The following is a 26,091-nucleotide window of genomic DNA, read 5'->3' on the forward strand; positions in this document are numbered from 1 at the left end:
AGAAAAATCTATGAAAGAGACCAGCAATCTAGAAGGTGTGGCATTGTTGAAATAAGAGAGGAGAGAAAATGAGGACGGAGCAGAGGAGAAAATGCAGCGATGTACATGGTGCAGAATTTGGCCTGAGACTTATTTTCATTATAAGGTGAGAGCAAGTTGTAAGTGTAGAACTGAGGAGTATCCTCCAGATTTAATTAATAGTTTTACTGGGAGTCATCTTAAAAAATGTGGGAATGGACATCACTTTGTAGTAGAAAGACAGTGTATGGGAGGTAAGAAGATGGAACAAGCAAGTATAGTTCATATTTTCAGAATTTGGATGAAAAAGGGGCACCTGGGTGGCTCAGTTGGTTAAGCATCCAACTTCAGCTCAGGTCATGATCTCATGGTTCATGAGTTCAAGCCACACATCAGTCTCTGTGCTGACCGTGCAGAGCCTGCTTCAGATCCTCTGTCCCCCTCTCTCTCTGCCCCTCCCTCACTCTCTGGCTCTCTCTCTCTCCCTCGCTCTCTCTCAAAAATAAACACTTTTAAAATAAAAAAAATTTTGGATGAAAAAGAAAGAAATACTTTGTAAGGACTTGATCATGTTTGTAAACTGAAAAGGAGCAAGTATAGAGGGTGAGATTGAAGACATAGAAGAAGAGATGGAAGCTGATGGGTCAAGATGTAAAGGTTTATCATTTAATGACAAGTAAAGTTGTCTTTAAAAAAAAAGAGACTCTAGGGTGCCTGGGTGGCTCAGCCAGTTAAGTGTCTGACTTAGGTCATGATCTCACAGTTCCTGAGTTCAAGCCCCACGTTGGCCTCTGTGCTGACAGCTGGAGCCTGGAATCTACTTCTGATTCTGTGTCTCCCTCTCTCTCGCTTGTGCTCTCTCTCTCTCTCTCTCTCTCTCTCTCAAAAGTAAATAAACTTAAAAAAAAAAAGAGACTCTAAAATATAGTAGCTTGAATAAAATAGACGTTTATTTCTCTACCATGTAGAAGCTTGGTCAGTGTAGACTGGCTGCCAGCTCCAGATGGTGAAGTTACTCAGGGACCTATATTGCTTCCATATGATTGCTTCCATTACTGCATGTTGAAGTTGGGTCAATGGTACAGCGCTGTTCTAGCACATGGGAAAAGAAGTCAAGAACAATTTAGGTGGAAGTTGTACATATTACCTCTGTTCACATTCTCTTGGTGAGAATTCAGTCATGGAACTAATATTAACCATTAATACTTCCATAATTCAGTTCAAAATCCTGTACTTTGGGTGGTTTATGTGATACTATGTATGTGCCAACAATGTAAGCTTTAATTCTATAGACTCAATTAATATGCTAAGAAAAAAAAATCCCAGGTCAGTAGTCTTTAGTTAGCAGTCCATCAGAAAGGGGCATACTCCAGAATTTGCTGCCAACATGATCTTTCACTATCAAGATCTCCATAAAGCCTTGCTAAATGGCATAATGAATGTTAGAAATGGGTTTTATATTAGGGAAGCTAGTGATTTGTTAAACAGAATGATGGATGTTTGAGACAGTGAAATTAAAGTTATTCAAGGTATAAGGATTATCTATGATAGTCAGGAGACTTTTCTTATGTTTGTAGGAACAGCAAGTTTTGCTATCTGGTATCTCAGGGATTCCTCATGATGCTTGTCCTAAGCTGTCCTATTCTGAGCTATTTGGATTTCTGATTCTGTGATGGTAACTATAAGGGCACAGAATCCTGCCTCTGAAATGTTTTTGTATTTGTTTTGAGTGTATCTTTCATTCAACCTGTCATCAGAGCACCTACAAGGACAAAGAAAGCTGCAATTTTACCTTGCTTACACAACGTGTTATATTTACAGTTCTTTGGAAACTACTGCTCTCTACCTGAAAGGATCCAATATTTGGATTAACAAAATATTGCTTAGGTTAAATAACCGAATGTAAGGGAGCATGAAGGAGCCAAGAGCCCAAGTAGAGGGTGAGGAGAAAAAAAAGACCATATATACATATATGGTCATTTTCCCTCCTTTTTCAGGACACCTAAGAGTTTGCCACAGTAGAGTGCTTAGGCTTACGTAGGGAAGGAAAAATGAGTGTGGATATAGATGATTTTATAGGTGAAGGAGCAGAAAAAGGAAGACCTCGGTCCTGAGGATCTCAGATTTCTGGGAAATAAGAAACGATATTTGCCTGTTTGTTTATTTTAAATGTTTATTTATTTATTTTCATTTTTTGAGAGGAGTGAAGGGCGGGGGGGGGGGGGAGAATCCCAAGCAGGGTCCACACTGTCAGCACAGAGCCTGACATTGGGCTCACACACACAAACCGTGAGATCATGACCTGAGCTGAAATCAAGAGTCGGATGCTCAACTGATTGAGCCACTGAGGCACCCCTATTTATTTTATTTGTGTATTTGTGTATGAATGTAGGTATTTTTAGTAATCTCTACATCTGGCAAGGGGCTTGAATTCACCAACCTGAGATCAAGAGTCACATGATCCAGGGGCACCTGGGTAGCTCAGTCAGTTGCGTGGCTGACTTCAGCTCAGGTCATGATCTCGTGGTTTGTGGGTTCGAGTCCCGCGTTGGACTCTGTGCTGGCAGCTCAGAGCCTGGAGCCTGCTTCTGATTCTGTGTCTCCCTCTCTCTCTGCCTCTCCCCTGCTCGCTCTCTGTCTCTCTCTCTGTCAAATAATAAACATTAAAAAAAAAAAAAAAAGAGTCACATGATCCACCTATTGAGCCAGCCAGGTACCCCTATTATTTTTAAATTTTTTACGTATTGGGGCGCCTGGGTGGCTCAGTCGGTTAAGCGTTCGACTTCAGCTCAGGTCACGATCTCGCGGTCCGTGAGCTCGAGCCCGGCGTGGGGCTCTGGGCTGATGGCTCAGAGCCTGGAGCCTGCTTCCGATTCTGTGTCTCCCTCTCTCTGTGCCCCTCCCCCGTTCATGCTCTGTCTCTCTCTGTCTCAAAAATAAATAAACGTTAAAAAAAAATTAAAAAAAAATTTTTTTACATATTTAATTTTTTAAGAGTTTGTATGAGCAAAATTGATTCCAATCGGGCAGCGCCAAACTGGAAGTAGTTAGGAACTCTATCTAATTTGTTCATTTTACCTGCATTAATTAGGATATTGATTTGGCTGGTTTAATTTTTTTTTTTTAATTTACATCCAAGTTAGGTAGCATATACTGCAATAATGATTTCAGGAATAGAATCCAGTGATCCATCCCCTACATATGACACCCAGTGCTCATCCCAACAAGTGTCCTCCTTAATGCCCCTTGCCCATTTAGCCCATCCCCCCACCTGCAAACCCTCCAGCAACCCTCCGTTTATTCTCTATATTTAAGAGTCTCTGTTTTGTCACCCTCCCTGTTTTTATATTTTTGCTTCCCTTCCCTTATGTTCATTTGTTTTGTGCCTTAAATTCCACATTGGAGTTAAGTCATATGATATTTGTCTTTCTGTGACTAATTATGCTCAGCATCATACTTTCTAGTTCCACCCATGTTGTTGCAAGGTTTAATTTTTTTTTAATTTTAATTTTTTAAAAGATATTCTGCTATTTATTTATGTATTTATTTAGAGAGAATGAGCAGAGGTGGGGGAGGGGCAGAGAGAAGGAGAGACAGAATCAAGAACTCAAGTACAATGAGATCATGACTGGAGCAGAGATCAAGAGTTGGATGCTTAACTGACTGTGCCACCCAGGTGCCCCTAATTTTTTTTTTAATGTTCACTTATTTATTTTGAGAGAGTGAGAGAGAAAGGAGGGGGAGGGACAGAGGGTGAGAGAGAGAGAGAGAGAGTCCCAAGGAGGCCTTTTGTTGTCACCGCAGAGCTCCATACAGGGCTCCATCTCACAAACTGTGAGATCACGACCTAGGCTGAAATAAAGAGACAGATGCTTAACCATCTGATCCACTCAGGTGGGCCTGATTTGGCTGGTTTAGAACAGACTAACTACATAAAAATTTCTTTCTCCCTACAAAAAATCTGAGTTATTAGTCAATGGGAGTGGATGGCACTGTAAAGTGATACCCTGATTCCTTCATCTTCGTCTAGGGACACAGGTCCCTTCTCTTGTGGCTCTGTTATCCTAGGGTCTGGTTCTGGTATGCGTGGTTGAGGCTGGCTCATCCCTGTTCAAGTATATGCCCCAGCCCAAGGACAAGACACAACAAAAGTGTGAGAGGAGGGAGGGCAAGCAGCTTTCTGTGGGAGGATGTGATCCTTCTGCTCCTGGCTCCTTCTGCTCCTGGCTCATTAGAACTTAGTCACATGGCCAAATCTAGCTGTAAGAGATGTGGGGAGGTTAATTTTTTATTTTTATTTTCCTTTTAGAGAGAGTGTGACAGAGGGAGAGAGAATCCCAAGCAGGCTCCACACTTAGTAGAGCCCTATGCAGGGATTGATCCCATGACTCTGGGATCATGACCTGACCCCAAATCAAGAGTTGGATGCTCAACCGACTGAACCACCCAGGCACCCCACAAAATTCATTTTTTTAAAGTTTATTTATTTATTTTGAGAAAGTGAGCATGTGAGCACTAGTGGGAGAGGGGCAGAGAGAGAGAGAGAGAGAGAGAGAGAATCCCAAGCAGGTTTTGTGCTGTCAGCACAGAGCTGCACTCAGGGCTTGGACTCATGAATCATGAGATCATGACCTGAGCAGAAATCAAGAGTCAGACGCTTAGCTGATTGAGCCACCCAGGTCCCACAAAACACCTTTAAAAATTAATTTGAGGGGCAACTGACTGGCTCAGTCAGTAGAGCATGTGATTCTTGGTCTTGGGGTCATCAGTTCAAGCCCCACACTGGGAGTGGAGTTTATTTAAAAAAATAATAATTTGAGATAATTTACCAAAAGATGTATAAAGGGCTACAAAGTAGCTATCAAAACAAGTAACAAAATAAGGGAGAAAGGGAAGAACAAAGGGGAAAAAAGTGTATGAGTAAGGTTAGTGGTCAAAATAGATGCCATGCATACTTCAATAAAAGAAGGGGTGGGATAACTTTTTTTGTTTTTTGTTTTGGCCTGAAGCCAAGGTAATTTATCCAAACTGCTGATTTGCTTTTTTAAATATTTCACCCATTATGTATTTTGTTTAGATTTTGCCCTGTCTTCTTAGAGATTTGATGGTCTTGTAAGTTGTATGCTACAATAACTAACCCAGAAAATTCAAATTTAATAATTGAGAGCATTTTGAACATTGAAAAAAATTATTTGGTTAGCAAGTCAGATGCAAAATACAAAAGAGAGCAAGAAATGTGTTTAAGTTATTCACCTTTCACATTGTGCCTACCCATTCACTGATAGCTTATAGAAAGCATATTTAGTAAATTCCAAATGACTGACTATTCAAAATACCAGACATGCACATGATCTCCTTATTGTGGAAATTTGCCAGCCAAAAGCAGTTGTGTCTCAAAATATACTAACAAATTTTAACTATAATCTATATATGTATACACAACTATAAAACTGAAAGAACAAAAAAAAGAAAGAAAAATGGGGTGCCTGGGTGCCTCAGTTGGTTAAGTATCCAACTCTTGATTTTGGCTCAGGCCACGATCTCATGGTTTGTGGATCAAGTCCCAAGAGCCTGCTTGGGATTCTTTCTCTTCCTCTCTCTTTGCCACTCCCCTGCACGGGTTCTCTCTCTCTCTCTCTCAAAAGAAATAAACTTAAAAAAAAGACTATGAAAAAACTATAATCATTATTTGGTTGTGTTTTGTGTGTTTTGGTTGGATTGCAATCTACAGGTTGGAAAAGCTTTCATCAGATTTCTAGTTCTTTCCAGCTTTGATCCTATCTTTCCTTCATTCGGTAAGATGTTCTATCATTTCGTGTATACTTTTTAAAAAAATTTTTTTAATGTTTATTCATTTTTGAGAGACAGAGACAGAGTGTGATTGGGGGAGGGGCGCAGAGAGAGGGAGACACAGAATTCAAGAAAGGCTCCAGGCTCCAGAGCTGTCAGCACAGAGCCCGACGGGGGACACAAACCCACAAACCCACGAGATCATGAGCTAAGCCGAAGTTGGACACTTAACCGACTGAGCCACCCAGGCACCCTCATGTATACTATCTTTAGACTCCAAGTCAATCAGAGAATGAAGTCATTATGTTGCTATTGATCTTGCTCACTATGGTAGTACCTACATGCAGAATGAGGAGGCTGTAAAGGTGCAAAATGTGTGACAGCTGCATGTTTTAGAGACATCATTTGTCGTTTTCAGAAGTATCTCACGTGTGGTGTAGCAGGAATCTCAGCTTAAATCTAAGCTGGGTCTGTTGCTGGGTTCCAGCATGTCTGGGCATGTCTGGCAAACTGGTGAGGCAGGCCTGAAAGAAACCTGCTGACATGGGGGCTGAGACTGCTTCCTAGAACAGAACTCATTTTAGTGGAAGAGAATGAGACAGAGAAGCTCTATAAGAAAGACTTAGTCATTGGATGGGGAATAATAAATGCAGCTTGGGGTGGCTGTTACTCAAATCTGTCGCCAATCCAAGGCCCATGAAAGCATGTCTGGGTGCCTAAGAGAAACAGAGCTCTGAGTAAAAACATAAAGAGCTATTTCACTGAAAACCTTCTCTGATATTGGGCACAAGCAGTCTGCCTCGGGGTTCCCCTAAAACGGGTCCACACAATCATCTCCATTTCTGCAGGCTACACTGTGGCTTTGGCTGTTTTGCCTGTGTCACAGGTCCCAGAATGGAGCCTGCAATGCCTAGAAGAGCAGAGCAGGGAAGGAGGCCCCTGGGAGAAGAATGTGTGAGTATATGAAAGACCTCGTACCCCAGAGGCTCCTGGAAAGCTAGAGGGGTCCTTACTTTGTTAGTAGGCTTGGTAGGTAGAAAAGCAGAGGAATTCAAATTACTGCTAATCCAACTCCATTAGTACTGTGGTCGATGGGTTTGAATACTATTCCTAATCAAATAGTTCTTATGCAATGGTGTATTATCTGGTAACTTCTAATATGCATAGAATCACATATTCTCCTAGCGGGAAGAAGGGAACTATAGAAGCAGTGATTTTCAATCTGCAAAGGACCAGTATTTTTTTTTTTTTCTTAAATTTAGTGGACTGATACTTTTGCAAAATATAGTAAAAGTGAATTACTAGAATAGAATAAACTGATGACATCAAAATATAAGCCCCATTTTTTTTTATTATTAGATTCAGTAGGCATAAAATTACTGTCAAGTGGTTATAGAAATTTCCAGAAGCTAATTTCAGTACTTATCTAGCTACAGACCAGTAACAAATAGTTTATGGAGGTGCACATGTCAGTAGACAGTGGGTGGTCCTATCCACCCACCTCTCACCTGATGCCGCTGGAAGGAAATCCATCATCCACAAGTCTGGCCTCTAGCCACACACTTCAGTGAGTGGGATAATGACACTTTAACATTGTGGTTATGTAGGAGAGTGGCCCTGTTCTAAGGAGATACATGCAGAGTAATGATCTGCAACTAAACCCAGATGGAGGGAGAAAAGGAGAGGGGGTAGAGGTAGGGGTTAGAAGAGAGGAAGGGGGAGGGGTAAAGTGGAGGGGTAAAGAAGAGAGAAGAAGGGGCACCTGGGTGGTTCAGTTGGTTAAGTGTCCAACTCTTGATTTTGGCTGAGGTCATGATCTCCTGGTTTGTGAGTTTGAGTCCCCTATTGGGCTCTGCACTGACAGTATGGAGCCTGCTTGGGATGCTCTGCCTCCCTCTCTCTCAGCCTGTCCCTTGCTCTCTCTCCAAATTAAATAAATAAATTTTAAAAGAGAGAGAGAGAGGAGGAGGGACTGAGAGACAGAGGAACACAGGCTGTGCTAAAGTGGCAAAATGTTAATAATTGCTGAATCTATACAAATGTATAGTGGTTTATTATTTAATTCTTTGAAATTTTCAGAAAATTTGTAATTAAAAAAAAAAAAGTCTCTGGGGATGGGTGGGACCTGAACTTTAGCCAGTTCCAAGATAGCTCATTGTATTCTCCAAGTCCAACAAATACTGCAGCTAATGCATTCACTTATCGCTTTGATACCTGCCATTTCCACATGTTGAATCCCCATTCACTTTCACTCTCTTCACACTTTTCTTCTTATCCCCTATGCATTAGCCACCGTTACAAATAACTTCAATCATATCAGCACATCTTTAAAAAACAAATCTCAGTGTATGTTGTCTTCCAGAGTCAATTTGTTTGTTCAAGATTTTATGCAATCTAATCTTAAAGTCTTTTTTAGTTTTCTAGATTGCTTTCTCATGGTTGATTAACACTGTCCAGAATAAATTTTTATGTGTTTCCATGTTTTTATTTCTCAGTCCTAGAATTCCCCCTCACATAGAATTCTATTTGTCACTCTTCAAGATTCAGCTCAAATTAATTAAACTTACATGTAGTTATATAGGTTACTATACAAATTTGTTCAAATCCTACATCCTTTATGAAGTTTTCCTTGATTAGCTCAGCTAAATGTTAACCCTAATTTCCAGGGTTTAGTACAGTGCCTGGCACATACACTTAGTATACGCTTTGCAGTTAAACTCTCTGATAGTACTTAATTTACAATACAGGATAGGACATTCCTTGTCTTTCTCAAAGAGTGGCTTTGAGGCTGAAATGTTTGAGGTTAGGATTTTGCATTGTATGTGTGTCTAAAGGTATTTGTAAACCATAATGCCCCATACTATTATTTAAAAATTTTTTTGCTTTCCCTTGAGGCAACATATGGAACATATAATAGCTATCCAAAGGCCTAAGGCAGCAGATACAAAACTGGGGTACTCATGGTCTATGAAGACTTTTCAAGATGTGTATGAGTAGAAGACTACTGTTTTAACATAATCAGTTCTCAGATCCTCACTTCTCTCAGGTGGCTGTCTCTAAAAGTGATCTGCCTGAAAGTATGCCTCTGGGGTCAGAGTGTAAAGTTCTTTCCAGCCTTCCTTATCCCAACCGCCCCTCCCCTACTTTAAAAAAAGAAAGGCATAATTCTTCCCCATCCCAAATATTACCTAGGTGCAATACCCTGGGGCGGGGTGGGGATGGGGGAGCAAAAAGTCTCTAGGACATCAGAAAAGGAACAATTGACTGGAAAATGAGAATGGGTAACACATCCTTTACAAGTCTCCTGGTTTCAGGTTACTTGCTTTCAACAAAGTTTATAAACTAATAAGAGCTATCAGCTGACCATTTTTGTTAGGGGTAACTGGGTGGCTCAGTGGTTAGTCTCTGACTGGCTTAGGTCATGACCTCTAGGCTCAGGAGTTCAAACCCCACATCAGTTACTCGGCTGTCAGCACAGAGCCTGTTTCAGATCCTCTGTCCCCCTCTCTCTGTACCTCCCCTGCCTGTGCTCTCTCAGAAATAAATAAAACATTTAATAAAAAATGAAAGTACTTTTTGTTAGATCTTTATGTGATTTTTTTTTTTTTTTTTTTTTGTATATAACTTGGAAGGGGTTCAAAGATTCGAGTGGCATTACTAAAAACTCCATTCATTTTCATCCACTCATTTTTGGAAACAAGTTTCTTCAATGCATACATCCATGGAATTGAAAACTTGGAATAGAATTGATGCTGAACTTGTTCTCATTCTAGTAATTACTCATCCACCAATAAAATAGACTAGTTGGAACTAGGAGTTCCATCTCTGTAAGATGCATTTCCAACAAAATTTAACTTTTGTGTTTAATACTTACATACATGTAAGTATTTAAAATATGTGTTTTGATCAATTGAAATAATAAGATTTAGGATTTTATGATAACAGGAAATTTAAAAACTTTTACATTTCAATTTATTTCATTTTATTACAAGGAAATATAAGATGATCAATACAACAGTTCAAATAGGACATTTATTATTAGTATAAAATTCTGAAGGGGATGCCGAATATAAATGAGTTCCAGAAGATAAAGGGAGGATGGAAATTAACCAAGTATAAAAGAAATTGTATTTTAAAAAGTGGATATTGGTGGATATTAAATCCCTGCAGTATTTAGAGTTCATTGGCTACATTTAAAAGTGTGACAGTTATAAAATATTTATAACAAGCTGAAGAAAAATGTATATTTATTTTTAAACTATATTAAGGATGTACAAAATTGTTTTACAGGACTCCTGAGCTAACAAGTTTGAAGATCTTGAACATAAGACACATTAGCTCTGATACTGATTTAACCATTTCTTGGGGTATTCAAACGAAGGTTGGACCAAAACCTGTGGCTGCCCCTATGGATTTAGTACCTTGCATTGTATTACTTATTTTTATCCATTTTAAATATCTCTCCTCGTAGATTACAAGCTCTCAGAAGCCCGGGGCTCATTGCCTGGCTCATTGCCGGTACCCAGGGGCACTCCCCAAACATCCCCGGAATGAATGACTTTATCGTGAGAACTCAGACGGCTGTTAAAATCCCCGGCTAGCACTCAAGCTTTCGTTCTGCGTGTCCTGGCGGCTGCGAGGAAGGGGAAGGCGTGGGAAGGCCCCAAAGAAACTCTGAGGACTCGGCGGATCCGGGCGGGTGCCGGGCGGGTACACGGGTGGGGGCGCGGGCGCGGAATCCGCGGCCCGAGGGAGGCGCTACCTCGTGCCGCCGCGCAGGCGCGCAACCGTCTCCGCGTGAATGCGCGCAGTCGCGCGCCTGTCCCCGCGCGGGCTCCGTAGCGCGTGTGTAGGCTGACGCAGCTCGCGGGCCCTCCTCCTGCTCTGCAGCGGCGTCGGCGGAGTTTTGGGCGTTTGGGAGGGGGCGAGGGAGCTAGAGTCGGGAGAGGGAGGCGGCGGCGGCGGGGAGGAGGAGGAGGAGCAGGCGCCGCCATGGCCGCCGCTATCACCGACATGGCCGACCTGGAGGAGCTCTCTCGCCTGAGCCCTCTGCCCCCCGGCAGCCCTGGCCCGGCGGCGCGGGGCCGGGCTGAGCCCCCCGAGGAGGAGGAGGAAGAAGAGGAGGAGGAAGAGGAGGCCGAGGCCGAGGCGGTGGCTGTGCTGCTGTTGAACGGCGGCGGCGGCGGTGGGGGCGGCGGCGGTGGCGGCGGAGTGGGGGGCGGCGAGGCGGAGACGATGTCGGAGCCGAGCCCCGAGAGCGCCAGCCAGGCCGGGGAGGACGAGGACGAAGAAGAGGACGAGGAGGAGGAGGACGAGAGCAGCAGCAGCGGCGGGGGCGAGGAGGAGAGTAGCGCTGAGAGCCTGGTGGGCAGCAGCGGCGGGAGCAGCAGCGACGAGACGCGCTCGCTCAGCCCCGGCGCCGCCAGCAGCAGCAGCGGGGATGGGGACGGCAAGGAGGGCCTGGAGGAACCCAAGGGACCGCGGGGCAGCCAGGGCGGCGGCGGGGGCGGCAGCAGTAGCAGCAGCGTCGTCTCTAGTGGCGGCGATGAGGGCTACGGGACCGGGGGTGGCGGAAGCAGCGCGACCTCCGGGGGCCGGCGAGGCAGCTTGGAGATGTCGTCGGATGGGGAACCCCTGAGCCGCATGGACTCGGAGGACAGGTCAGTGCACTGAAGCGTTTTCCCTTCCCTTCCTCCTTTTGCACTCATGGGCCCCTCAGAGGGGGCCGAGGGGACTTTTTGCTGAGATCTCCCCGCTCCCCAAATCTTCAGCCCTTCCCCCAGGTTCTCAACTCGCAAATCTCTCCTGGTCGCCGCGCCCCTCTCGCTGCGGATAGCCGCTTCCAACTCTCAAACCATTTCCCCCCAACTCTCCTTTCCCCGCCCTCTTTCCCCTCGGCTCTACACTCTTTACGAACCTAAGGACAACTCTAACTCAGAAACAATCCTCAAAGTAGGCCCAGATCCTCTGGCAGGGCTTAAGAGGGCCTTGATGTACACACCTCAGTACACAAGGTTAGCTTCATCCAACCGTGTTCGCGAACACTTGTCAGAACTATAATTGACAAGTGTTTTCCAACATGGCTGGTCTCGCCTGGATTTAACAGAACTTCCTTGTTCGGGGAGGAGACCCCAACTATCACTTTTCGCTACTTAATAGGGAAGAGACTAGTCTTTTATATTTAATCAGTGCTTCTAAAATTCCTAATGTGTGGTCATTAATATGATCTCCAAACTGATTTTAGTAGCTTCTATTTGTGATCAAATCTGGGAGAAAGTTTAAAACAACTATAAATTATTGTAGAAAAGAATAATGAGTTGATATCCTTTAAAGTAATTTTACGGAATCAAAGAGTTGGAATCATAATAAAATACAGTGTGGAAGGAAATACTCTATTAGTGTGTGGTTTATAATCTTTATATAGTAGTGCTTTAACATGGATGTCATGATTTTAGAGGATAATATTTAAAGTCATGTATTGGAGAGCTCGCTGAAGAAAGTCACATTTTTTTAAAGCTTGTGAGAAATAACGTGGATACCAACAAAAATAAGCTTCATTTTTTCAAGACATTAAAATTTATTGTATTAGTATGTTTCAATTGTTGTTATTACTTTTGATCACTTTGGAAACTAATTGGTTTTTAATGTACTTTTTTAAGCACAGAGAACCATGTCATGTATGTTCTGCTTCTAAAGTATACTAGCATGTATTTTGACCATCTAGTATTTTGATGAACAGTAGAATTTTTAACAATCCATATTGATTTGGCTTGAAAAGCTTTAAGTATTCTAAAGTTCTAGAAATTCTGATTGGTAACTGATAAAAAGACCATTTTGGTTCATATTTAATATTATAAGGAATACCAAGCTTTAAATATTATGAAAATACAGCTTTAGATACAGCTAGTGAGGAAAACATCTTGGATGGGCTAAAATAAACTACAAAAATTGTACTAAACTACATAGGCATGGCAGGAAGGAGAATGTCTTCAAGACCACTAAAAATTGATGAGAACCACACAATGAAGTATGTGTTATTTATTTTATTATATCCTCCTTCATTGGTACCAGTAGATGTTTGAAAGTTGATATTAGTTTATACAGTTAGCATCTACCATAGTTCTTCCATTTATCTAGAGTGCGGACACACACACACACACACACACACACACACACTTAGTACTGCACAATTTAAATATCTCCGCCTCATTCTCACAACTCTGGTGCAAGATAGGTATTATTTTGACTTCCATTTAACAGATGAAGAAGCAAGTTGAGTGTCTTACTCAAAACAGTAAGTATAGAATGCAAGTGGTAGAGCTGGATCTGAATAAAGTACATTATCAAGTCCCCTGCTATTTCCACTTCGCAAGAGTAAAAATACTTCACCTTAAATAACAAGGTGTATGTGTCAGGATTTTTTTTTCTTAATCTTGTTTTTTTTTTTTTTTTTTTTTTAAATATCTGTCTACTACATCCCTTTAGGGGATGATGGTTGGTCAAGTAGTATTTCAGGAAGTGGAGTTTTGACTTCATATTTATAAGGTATACACTGGAATATCTAATTTTACATCGTATTTCAGAGTAAGGAGTAAGAGATATTAGTGCCACAAGTCCAAATAAGGTTCAGACCTGATAATCAAACATACTTGGTTTTCTTAATGCTTGAACATAAGAGACTACAAAATCTCGTAATCATTTTACTGTTTCAAGGTAATAAATTTATCACTTGTATGAAAAAGCTTTACTGGTGAAGCTGGTTATGGTGGTCTTGATAATCTTAATTCTGAAATGACCCCTTGTTGCCTTTTAAGTTTTGTTTTTTTTTTTTTAAGAGTCCTTTTAAATTTGGGAAGGAATCATAGTTCTTAAGAACTGTCCTGCAGATTACACTAATCTATGTGGATTTTATAAATTGATTTCATGGTAGGAGGTGTATATTTTGTAACCGATGGAAAGATATTGTGGTTTTAAAGTGCTTTTAAAAAACTTGAGGCATTCCTATCAAAATGATTTTATCATTAGAATTTACTGTTTCTTTTAGAATGCCATTCAGTTTTTCTCACTTTGAAATGAGATCATGCTTTTGAGTTTATCTAGCATACTTTAGAATTTGTTGAAATATCTTAAATATTTTTGACTGTAAGTGCTTTTTAAGAAACATTTAGATATAAAGACTTAGATATGAAAGCTCATGATCCAAAGTGTCAGTCTACAAGTGTGTACTATAAGTGTTGTGTGGTGAACAGTGACTAATTTATAAAATGAATAAATGACACTTGGTACAAAAACATTGGTTATTTTCCCTGTGAGAAAGTTATTCAAAACCAGAGTTAAGTGTATTATTAGTGTGTTTATTTTGATAAAGTTAGAAAAACAAATGTAATTTCTTTTCTTTGGAGGAATATTGAGCTGTGCAAGACCATTAAAAACTAGTTTCTCTTTTACTTTGAACCTAAGCTTAAATACTTTTTAAAAAATTACCACTTAAAAATTATAACCTTTTGGGTTACTTTAGAGGCTAATTAATGTTTAAATAGAATTTTAGAATTTAAAATGTCTCTGAAATTTTTTTAGTTGACAAATTCTAGCTATTGAGTCAGATTATACATTGAAAATATTCTTACCTTCTTATCTGTATAAGTGAACTGATAATAACTTTTTTGTGGTTGTCTTTTTGTATATATGTCTATATATATATATATATATATATATTTTCAACTAGAATAGAAACCATGACTTATTTTGAAAAAGCCAAGACTGCTTTTCAGCCACTTTTATCAGCCTTCCTGGGTAAGTCCAGATGTCAAGTAAAAGGGCATGTGTAAGGATGGGATGATAGGGAAGGGCATATAGTTTGAAACTTAATGATCAGGAAGGCCACAGGCCCTTACCATTTTGTGGATCAAAATTTGGAATCCCAGCCTTACAGGTTGCAAACTTTGAGGTATAACTAACATTGCTCAGATGCTGGCGAGATAGACTTATATTGCCCAATTTCTCATTAGTATGATTTGGAAGATCTTATGATATAGAGGCTAACCAGTCATTCATTCTTTCATTTTTTTTAGTTCTGAGAGATAGCCTGAGCGTGCGGGGGGGGGGGGGGGGGAAAAAGAGAGGGAGAGAGAATCTCAAGCAGGCTCCACAGTGTCAGCCCAGAGCCCAATGTGGGGCTCTTCTCTCTCATGACCAACCATGAGATCATGACTTGAGCAGAAATTAAGAGTCGGATGCTTAACCGACTGAGCCACCCAGGTGCCCCTTGGACTCCTTTTTAAAAAAAACATGTTTATTTATTTTGAGAGAGGGCTTGTGCAAGTGAGTGGGGAGGGGCAGAGAAAGAGAGAATCCCAAGTAGGCTCCATGCTGCCGGTGCAGAGCCCCACAAAGGCCTCCATCTTAAGAACCATGAGATTGGGACCTGAGCTGAAGTAAGAGATGCTTAACCAACTGAACTACCCAGGTGTCTCCATGATGAACTTTCAGTATTTGCCTCTTCAACTCTGAAGCAGCTGTCTATAGGCTTTGAAATCATTCTTTAAACTACCTTTTTATTTTGATTAGGGAAAGAAGCTTGTAGTAGCTCTCAGTTTTCATTGATAATCTGTATCTCTCAGTTAAAGGAAGGTATGGCTCTGTGCCAAAAACAAACCATGAAAAAACTACAGACTTCAGGGTTGAATTTATGGAGAGATTCTAAGGGGCCATTTTACTTTTAAGAAACATAAAGACTGCTATGTTTAGTCAATTAGAGAATCCTGTGTGTAAGTTGACTTACTAACCAAACAGGTATTTACTATGTGCAGGACTCTTTACTGAGTATTGTGGAAAATGGGAGGAAAAAATACTTCCCACTTCATGTTGCATATTGCTGTGAGACTTAATTCCAACTGTAGGTTTTGCTCTAGTTCCTAGCACAAAACTTCATTGGCTCTAATGTAAACAAAGTCAAATTTCACACCTTGCCAATTGTATTAGCTGTTTATTGCTGTGTAATAAATTTGTCTCAACTTTAGCAACTTCAGGGAACAGAATTTCTTACCACGTGTGGTTTCTGAGAGGAGTGGAAAGGCTTAACTGGGTGGTTCTGGCTCAGGGTTTCATGAGGTTGCAGTGAAAATGTTGGCCAGCATTGCAGTCATCTGAAGACTTGACTGGGGCTAGAAAAGTGTTTCCAAGATGGCTCACTTATTGTAGCACTTGGCAGGATGCTTCAGTTACTCACCAAGTCAATATCTGTTTGTGTGTGCTCCTGACATAGCAGCTATTTTCCCTCAGAGTAAGTGATCTGAGACAGCAGGAAGAAGCCACAAAGGCTTTTTATGACCTAAATATACCTGCTTATGTTTTATTCTTCCTGTCTTTTTATTCAGCAGAGAAGTTTTTCCTATTTTTCTTTTCATTCATACCCTGTTACACAATAATTCTTTCAGATTTTTTTCACTGAGGCCACCTTTTAAAACCCATCAAAATGCCACAACGAATCCTTTCCTGGTTTTCATTTCTTTTTCCTTTTAGCTCTTACATATGTATTTTTTGTCTTTTTTCTCTCCCAGCCTATGGCTCTATTCTATAGGTGGAGAGGTTAGAATATTTCAGTATTAAGAGCATGTAATCTGAGTTAAAGGAAACAATTCAGATCTTTGTATTATGATTTTAAGTAATATCTTTGAGTCTTAGTTTCTTAACTGTGAAGAAAGTTTAGCTTTTACTGTGAAGATTTTAAGAGTCCTGTGAATTTTTCTGAAGAATCCATGCTATTTGAATGCTTGCTTTATCCTTTTTTGTTGTACAGTGGTATTTTTGAGAACAGGGACAGTTCAGGTCATTTAGATCTTTATCGTGTCTAAACACAGTATCTTGGATATGGTGGGTACTCAGTTATTAGAATTAAATGGAAATGCCAATAATAGAATTTGTATAAATAAAGGAGACTATAAACTGAGGGCTAGGAATTAGTGCCTTTGGTTGGATCATTGTATTGTGGTATTGATAAATTTAAAAGGGTATTGGGTCAGTGTACTCCAGTAAGGCCATTGAGGTCATATGCAAAATTTTATGTGTCTCTGAGAAGATGTCAACAACTTCTATCAGCTTTTCAAAAGAGTTTGGTCTAGGTTAAGAACTACTGCTGGCTCAGTTGGTAGAACATATGACTCTTGATCTCAGGATTGTGAGTTCAAGGCCCATGTTGGGACTAGGGTTTACTTTACCAAAAAACCCCCCCAAAAACCAAACAAAAAAAAAAAAACCCTGCCAACTTAGAGGAGGTCCAGAGGTGCATGATAAATGTTTATTAAGTGATCAGACAATTCTGAAATTGTGAATTTTTATAAGACACGTTTTTATAAATGAGTATGAGTGTGGAAAATCCAAAACGGATAGTCACCAGAGAGTTTTTTCCAAATCATTGTTAAGGCATTTATTGTATAAAAATGCTTAACATTTTATTAAAGTTAAATGGAAATTTTGAAGTTAAGGAGAAAGTATAAGGAGTAGTGGTTTAAGTCTGTGATTTGAGTCAGAATGTGTGGTTTGAATTCTGGCTCTCACTTAAACTGGTGACTATGAGACCTCACGAGGAGGGGAGACAGACTGCACAAATGAACTAGAAATAGCTAGTAATGATCTTTTGTTGTTATGAAGCAGTATAAGATTTGAATGCCAAAAAGTGCCAGACCAGCTGTTAAATGTGTGGCAAGTATCTGTAAATGAGTGCTGCAGAAACTTGCAAAAGGAAATGCCGGGTCAAATATTTCATTACAAAATCTACATTTTAATCAGCTTTCTTTAACATGTATATCTATTCAGTGGTTGACCTAAAAGGCCTCAATACTTTTTAATGGTTTTTAATATGTAAGCGAAGCTGCTGACCTATTACTAAAAGTCTTTGGGGTATGTTTTCTAGTAATGGTAATGGATTTGCAGTGATCTAACCACATGTTGAGTTCATTTTTATGACTGATAGTTTGCTTTTGTGAAAATAGTGGTTATATTGGCCTTAGAACTAAATGGACAATTTTGGGCATGGATCAGAGGGATGGATGGATGTTTAAAAAAAAATCACATTTTGAGCATTTACTCTGGTAGTTAGCATGGTGCTCTGTTTAGTGATAAGATAGAAATGTGATAGTGCCTCCCTAGATACTTCGTTTTTATTTTAATTTAATTTAATTTTATTTTAAAGTAGGCTCCATGCCCAGTGTGGGGCTTGAACTCACTACCTTGAGATTAAGAGTCCCCTGCTGGGCAGACTGAGCCAGCCAGGCACCCCCAGATACTTAGTTTTTAATGAGAAGACTAAAAAGATGACTCCGTTGTTTCCTAGTTTTTCTGTAAATTGTTTGTGACACAGTACATTAAAATAAAAAGTCAGTGATTAAAGTTTTGGTGGGGAGAGGGCTGAGTTTTAGGGTTAGGTGAGTGATGAGAAATTTTTAGAAAGCCTAAATGAAACAGAAAAGAAAGAGCCCACCATGTTCACGAGGCTTTCTGCCTAGATCAGAGGATTCACATTGGAACTGAGAAATAAGAACGGCTAAAGTGAGATTTTGCATGCCAACACAGATGTGGGCATTTTGTCAGTATAGGTTTGTGAATCACCCCAACTTCTGTTTTTGTCAATCCTAGTCACATTCAGATCTTATCTCAAGCATTTTCTCAGGCGAACTATTCCTGATTCTATGTTAGTCACATTGCTAGCATTCCCAGGTTCTTCCTTGACCTTGTTAACAATTTTATTATTTACTGTTTATCTCTCCTGCTAGAATGTATGCTCCCTGAGAATAGGAATTGTGTCTCTTGATGATTGTTCTATTCACAGCACCTGGCACAGTGCCTGATGCTTATTTTAGTTTTTTGTTGTTTTTTTTTTAAGATTTTATTTATTTACTAAAGTTTTTTCTTTTTTACTTTATTTTAGAGAGAGCAAGCAGTGCGGGGGTGGGGGAGAGGAGCAGAGGGATTGGTTGAATTTAATTGCATGTGGATGTACTTGATTACACAATTTCTTCTTTCTTACTATCAGGACTATAAGAAATAAGGAGAACTGTTTTGTGCCTTATATCTTCCCCAAAATCTTTTTAAGTTTTTTTTTTTTTTTTAAATTTAATTAATCTCTAAACCCATTATGGGGCTTGAACTCATGACCCGGAAATTGAGTCACGTGCTCTTCTGAGGCACCAAGGCATCCCTTCCCCCCATTCTTTTTAACAGCATATGTGGAAACAGTATTTGAGAAAAACCGTGATGTTTGAATTATTTATTTATTTTTTGATTTTTGAATTATTTAGAAAGTGGACCTCCCATACTTTGTTTCCCAACAACAAAAAATAAATGCATATACTATTTTAGGAGAAAACTGCGAGTGTCTATTTTGCTTATGAATCTGAGACTCTTGAGCTAATTGAAAAGATTTTATGAAGTTCAGTTCACTGCATCCTCACAAACCGCTAATGAGGCGAGAAAGCACAGACATTATAACTTGCCCAGAGTTACACAGCTCCTTGAGAATGCAGGCAGTCCTGGCTCTGGATGTGGTGTTAGCTACTATACTGCCTAAGTGACTCTTATAACCAGCCTGGACTAGGGAAGTTTAATTAAAATAGTATTAAGTCAGTGGCTATTTAAAATTTCAACCTGTTTCTTTTGCAAAGAATAACTTAAGTACTTGAATTCATTTACATTTCTGGGCCTCATTTTCATTTGTAATTATAATATACATAGCCTGTATCTCTTTTAAGACTATGAAATACAAAAGTTGATATTTAAGTGTTGTAGTTTTTCAGTCTTTAGGGGAATAGAGAGTCTTTATTGGCATTTTATTTCTTTAATTTTAATGCTTTTCTAAGTCCCTGTCTTTCTGGTTTTCATTTATGTTTCAATATTCTAGAAAGATGAAGTGATACTAATTAGAGAAAACAGGGATTTTAGAAGGGCATTTGTATTTCTAAGTGAATACATTTACTAGTTCATTTCTTTTTTTTTCCTTCTATGTACTGATGTTGACATAAACTAGCATTGTAATGTATTCTTTTTTTTTCTTTTTTCTTTTTTTTTTTTTTTTTTTTACTTTTTTTATTTATTATTGAGAGACAGGCACAGAGCATGAGCAGGGGAGGGGGAGAGAGAGGGGAAGACACAGAATCTTAAGTAGGCTCCATCCAGGCTCTGAGCTGTCCGGTCAGCACAGAGCCCGATACGGGGATCGAACTCGCAAACTGTGAGATCATGACCTGAGCTGAAGTTGGTTGCCTAACCAAGGGAGCCACCCAGGCGCCCCAAGTTCATTTCTAAATTATAAAACTTATGTCATTGCTTTTTATAAATGCTTGTTAAAGTTCTGATAGTGGATGAATCAGCTGTGGAATTTTTTAGTGCTTTAAATTCATGTTGACAGTCATTTGAAATGTCTTTTGAGGTGTTGAGGACTACTGGAGGCATTTTTGTCAGAAATGTGTGTACTGAAATCATCTGATAAAATCATATTTATGATTTAAAACTAACTTAAAAAAAAACAAAACCAAGTAATGATTGCTTCTGTATAAAATGGGTGTTATCCTTCACAGCAGATTTTTTTACGTACTGTTTTTGCATATAGACATTTTCCTGGAAATCTTTGTAAGAAGGTAAAAGATAAAAAAGGTAAAAGATAACTCCTTGTAATGTAATTATATTGAAATAGAATGTTTCTAGTATTACAGTGTTTTTGAAGATAATTTCTTGCTGATCTTGTCTTAAACTGTGAAAAATGTGGGTGGAGTAATCTTAAAGAGCAATAGACTAGACTATTGCTTTCTGGACTAGACTAGAAATGAGAAGGAAATTTAAAATGATGTGCACAGTGCATAATAGTGATATAAGAATGCAACCTACTTGTTTTCCATAGGCTATATTTCATCATTGTTGCATAAAGTCCCTTTTGACCAATTTAGTGAATGCTGCTGGGTCTTGAGGAAAAAATCTTTTGTTTTTATTCAGAGAAATAATTGTAGGGATGGAGAGTAGTCTTTTTCTTGATTAGAAAAACCCATTTTAGCTTTTTAAATTACAGTGATAATAGCTTGTAATTACAGTAACAATAGTAATAATAATATCTTGGTTTTGGCTAATGATTTTTAGTGTGCCTCCAATTAATTTTTATGATTATCTCAGTGTGACAAAGCCATATATTTTCCTTGCCTTAAAAATCCTACTTAAATTTGTCACTAAAAGTATGTGAGCATTTACTGTGTGCAAGGCACTGCACTACCTAGATTTAGGAGTTTACTCAAAATGAGAGGCTTATAGGTGATTCATAATACAAATCAACCAGATCATAAGGAAGCAGAATTCTTTCCACCTTAGGTGAGTAGGGAGGGCCTTAGGGAGATGTGACTTGAGCATGTGTAACACACGTAATAAAACAAGCACTTGTCTTTACTTCTTTTTTTCTTTTTTACTTATTTTTTCTAATTGCTTCTGAGTTTAGAGATCTAAAAGCCTGTGGTACCATAGCAGTTTGGAAGACAAAATCAGATGGCCTTACAGAAATCTGATGTGATCTAAATTCTTTAGTCCCATTTATGACCAATTTCATAATTATTTGATCTTTTTTAAAATTTTTTTTTAGTGTTTGAGAAAGACGGAGTGTGAGTGGGGGAGGGGCAGAGAAGAGAGAGGGAGACACAGAATCTGAAGCAGGCTCCAGGCTCTGAGCTGTTAGCACAGAGCCAGACGTGGGGCTCGAACCCACAAACCGTGAGATCATGACCTAAGCTGAAGTCGAACGATTAACTGACTGAGCCACCCAGACCCCCCCTATTATTTGTTCTTGATAAAGAAAAATGAAAGTGACTTCCCCTTTATCTCTAAACAAATTAATATTTGGAGTTGGATTTTATGTTGACTTTGTTAGGCTCCTGTTCTAATGGTCTAAGTTCTAAATTTGGGACAAGTTCTACCTGAGGATTGGGTTGCTTTCTGTGACCTTGAATTACTTTTTTTATGAAACTAATTGACTTGTAGGAATCAAATTTAATAGTTTATCTTGTTATCAAAGCTATCTGCCTAAATGAGTCAGGTTATATCTAAGTGTTAAATATCCTTTGTGTGTGCTATATAGGTGTGCAAAAGCAAAGAAACAACTTCTTGTGTGTGCACACCAAGTGAAACTGTCAGTTACTTTGATGTATGATATGGGTTGTATTTCAGTATTTCTCAAATCTGTGATTTACTCAGATTTTTCCTTTGTGTAAGTCTGGCAATCAACTTTGGCATTAGTGTTTTATATTTGTCTGACTTTGGGCAAGTCATGTAATTCTGTGTCTCAGTCTGTTTTATTAAGATGAGGATACTAATAGTACCTACCTGATATGGTTGTTGTAAACATTAAATGAGTTACTACATATCAAGCATTCTTCTAGTTACTATGGCTGCATGATAACCAACTCCAACATTTAATGGCTTAAAACAGTCATGTTGCTTATAAATCTAAGATCTGAGCAGGGCTGGGTAGGGTTAGATCATTCCTGTTCCACTTGGTGTCAGCCTAGAACAGCATAAAGGCTGGGGACTGTAGTCACCAAAAAACTCACCCACTGACATTATCAGTCACACGTGTGGTGCCTGGGTTGAGAAGACTGAAACATCTGGGACTCCCTGGTATCTCTTTCTAGGTCTGTGTACTTTTTTCATAAGATCTCTTCATCATGGTGGCTTCAGGGGAACCAGATTTCTTTACATGGTAGGTCTGGGCTTCCAAGCTGTGTGTCCTGAGAGAGAGTCAGCTGGTAGCTGTAGTATATGACCTTACCTTGGAAGTCTTGCAGTGTCACTTTTGCAGTAGTCTTGGTCTTGTTCAGATTCAAGGGTAGGTAATATTGAGTCCCATCCCCATGCCATTTTGAAAGAAGAGGATGTGGAAAGTGTATATGGTGTGGCTGTCTTTGGGAAATAGACTCAGTAAGTATTGGCAGTTACGATAAAGTATAGGAAGTCAGATTTAGATAGGCTATCTTGTTTTTGTGATACAAATTTTGATATAGTAAGTTACATGATCCCTTTTTTTCCTTAACAGAAAGTCATAAAATGTAACAGGCAGGCAATTCATAATTTTCTTTTTTTTTTAAATGTTTATTTATTTTGAGAAAGAGTGTTTGGGGGAAGGGCAGAGAGGGAGAGAAAGAATACCAAGCAGGCTCTGTGCTGCCAGGGTAGAGCCCAATGTACTGGATCTTGTGAACCATGAGATCATGACCTGATCCAAAACCAAGAGATGCTTAACCAACTGAGACACCCAGGAGCTCCCATAATTTTCTTGAACTGCCTGTTTCTGTCTTTTTTTTTTTTTTTATTTTTTTTTAGTTTTTATTTATTTAAGTAATCTCTACACCCAATGTGGGACTTGAACTCACGACCTCAAGACTAACAGTGGCACGCTCCTCTGAGCTAGCCAGACGCCCCTTGAAGTGCCTGTCTCTTTTAACTGGTTTAGTTTTGGCTTTTAATCTCATTGTCAGTGCCTAGAATAAGGAGCAGGGCACAAAATTATAGTCTATTCCAGCAAATGGAGGTGAGGAATGGTAGAATTTCACTCTTAAAGTTGTATATTATTAATATAATATCTATATAATATTAGGTATACAACTTCATACTTTTGAAGAAGGCTTGTCTTAAGTGCTTGGCACTCTTGAATTTTAGCCTTTAATAAATTTGATTATAAGTATAGAAGAGACATAATCATTCTACTAGTAAGTGGCAATTTCATAGATGAAAGGAACGTCACCCACCTGTTAGCCAAATAACAACTTACCCTGCACTATGATTACATTAGGTATCCCTGATGTGTGGGTATAATGTTTACCTACAATTTGGTAAATACTTTGAAACTTTATATAGTATACTTATTTCTACACAAAGCTTATTACCAGTTACAAAGTTAAGCTAAGTTTATAATGCTCGATTTTACCTTGTTAAATGTAACTTACAAATCTGTAGAATTTTTGTTTCCTTTTATCTCATGCCACTTTCTTCAGTCCCTAGGGAGGACCATGTTCCATTCTTTAAAAATGAGAATTATAGAATATTTGGTTTTTTTGTTAAAAAAAATTTTTTTTTTAATGTTTATTTATTTTTGAGAGAGACAGAGACAGTGTGAACAGGGGAGGGACAGAGAGAGGGAGACACAGAATCCAAAACTGGCTCCAGGCTCTGAGCTATCAGCCCAGAGCCTGACATGGGGCTCGAACTCACAAGCCATGAGATCGTGACCTGAGCTGAAGTCGGACGCTTAACTGACTGAGCCACCCAGGCTCCCCGAATATTTGTTTTATAATAATTCAGATGGAAGCTATGAACCTAAGACTTCCTAAACATATAGTTTTCATCAGAGAACAAAAATAAAACCGCCTTCTTTCTTTAGAGATTAGTGAGGTTCTTTTGTGGAACCTCAATCAAGAACTTCCAGATCCTGAAAGAATTGGTTAGATGCCTTGATCATCCTTTTTTCCTATTACATTCTTTTTTTTTTTTTTTTTAAGATTAAAAAAAAAATTTTTTTTTAGTGTTTTATTTTATTATTTTTGAGACAGAGAGAGACAGAGCATGAATGGGGGAGGGTCAGAGAGAGAGGCGAACACACAATCTGAAGCAGGTTCCAGGCTCTGAGCTGTTAGCACAGAGCCCGACGTGGGGCTCGAACTCACAGACTGTGAGATCATGACCTGAGCTGAAGTTGGACACTCAACTGACTGAGCCACCCAGGCGCCCCTTAAGATTTTATTTTTGAGTAATCTCTATACCCAGTGTGGGGCTTAAACTCACAATCCCCAGATCAAGAGTCACAGGCTCCAACTGAGCCAGCCAGGCGCCCCTTGCTACTACATTCTTTTAAGTTTATGGTACCTTTTATCCTTGATGTCTCTTACTCTGTATGTAATACAGCTCTATGGTTTTTTTTAACTTTTTGGTTTTTTTTAAATTTTTTTTAAAGTAGGCTCTACACCATCAGGACCCTGAGATTATGAGTTGCATGCTGTACTGACTGAGCCAGCTAGCTGCCCGTTTTCTTACTTTTTAATGTAAAATGCCATTCATTTCATAGTTAGTAGTTCCATAATTTTAAGGACTGTTGAGAACATAAACAGTCTAAAAACAATTTATAGATTGAGTAGTGGATGAAATTTTTTCCCCAAATGAGTTTTTGTGTGGAACTCCAGTGCCTGAGACATGTTCAAATGGTATTTTATTAGTATTTAGTATTTGTAATCTCAAAATTTTTACATTAATTTATAAAGTCACTCAGAACAGTATAACTTTTTAAGTAAATTTAAATTCGAAGTAGGGTTTGTGAATGTTACAAATATATGTCAGTATTCAAACAGAATTTCCTTGTTCTATTTTGGCTGCTTAGTCTTGAAAATTTGACTTGCAGATATGGGCAGCTTGTCTTTCAGTCTCCATGTACTACACTTTAGTTCTGCTGATCAAGAGCTATGAAAGGGGATTACTAGTATGGAAATTTTGTTTGAAAAACACCATTACCTAATAATTGTCTTTATATCACAAATGCAGAAGTGACTAGAACCTCAAACTTAAGCTATAAAATTCTTAATAATTGTCTTATGTCAACCCTTTAATTTGTTATTAGCTCCCCAGGAGAGGAGAGCACATAGTAAGTAACTGGTCTTCTTGGAAGGTGTTTAATTGGGTAAGGCATAAGGGTATGATTTACAGATCTAATTTTTTATAAATGGACATGTGGAGGCCTAAATTAAATCTATAGTACAGACCTGCAACTTTGCTAATGAATGACATATTTTATAGGAAATTCTGATGTTTTAATTTTTTTTTGAGTGAAGAGAGTAAATTATACTTAAATTCAAATTATACACCCATATCCATTCGGGTCTCTGTTCCTAACTCTTCTTTCAAGTTAGGCATTTTAGGGGCACCTGGGTGGCTCATTCGGTTGAGCGTCCAACTTCGGCTCAAGTCATGATCTCGCTGTCTGTGAGTTCAAGCCCTGCGTTGGGCTCTGTGCTGACAGCTCAGAGCCTGGGGCCTGTTTCGGATTCTGTGTCTCCCTCTCTCTCTGCCCCTCCCCCACTCATGCTTGCTCTCTCTCTCTCTCTCTCTCTCAAAAATAAATAAACATTAAAAAAAATTAAAAAAAAAATAAAGTTAGACATTTCAGTAGCCTTGTAATCAAGAGCAGGAGAAAGAAAAGGACCCAAAGATACCAAGGAGAATCCATAGTAAAATGAATTTCCTCACAGGTGAAAAGAAGGCTCCTGATAAGGC

At 39.2% G+C, this 26,091-nt stretch overlaps 1 protein-coding gene across 2 annotated transcripts in view; it reads left to right on the forward strand.

The window, feature by feature from the left end:
- The first annotated feature begins 10,603 nt into the window (after window positions 1-10,603).
- Window positions 10,604-26,091, forward strand: part of AEBP2 (AE binding protein 2) — a 69,398-nt gene continuing 53,910 nt past the window's right edge. For both annotated transcript variants that reach the window (XM_049625173.1, XM_049625172.1), the window contains exon 1: window positions 10,604-11,468. In XM_049625173.1, the coding sequence (XP_049481130.1) occupies window positions 10,801-11,468 (668 nt within the window). In that variant the 5' untranslated portion in view covers window positions 10,604-10,800. The remainder of the gene's footprint in view (window positions 11,469-26,091) is intronic.

Source organism: Panthera uncia, chromosome B4, assembly GCF_023721935.1.
Source record: "Panthera uncia isolate 11264 chromosome B4, Puncia_PCG_1.0, whole genome shotgun sequence".
Classification (NCBI taxonomy): Eukaryota; Metazoa; Chordata; class Mammalia; order Carnivora; family Felidae; genus Panthera; species Panthera uncia.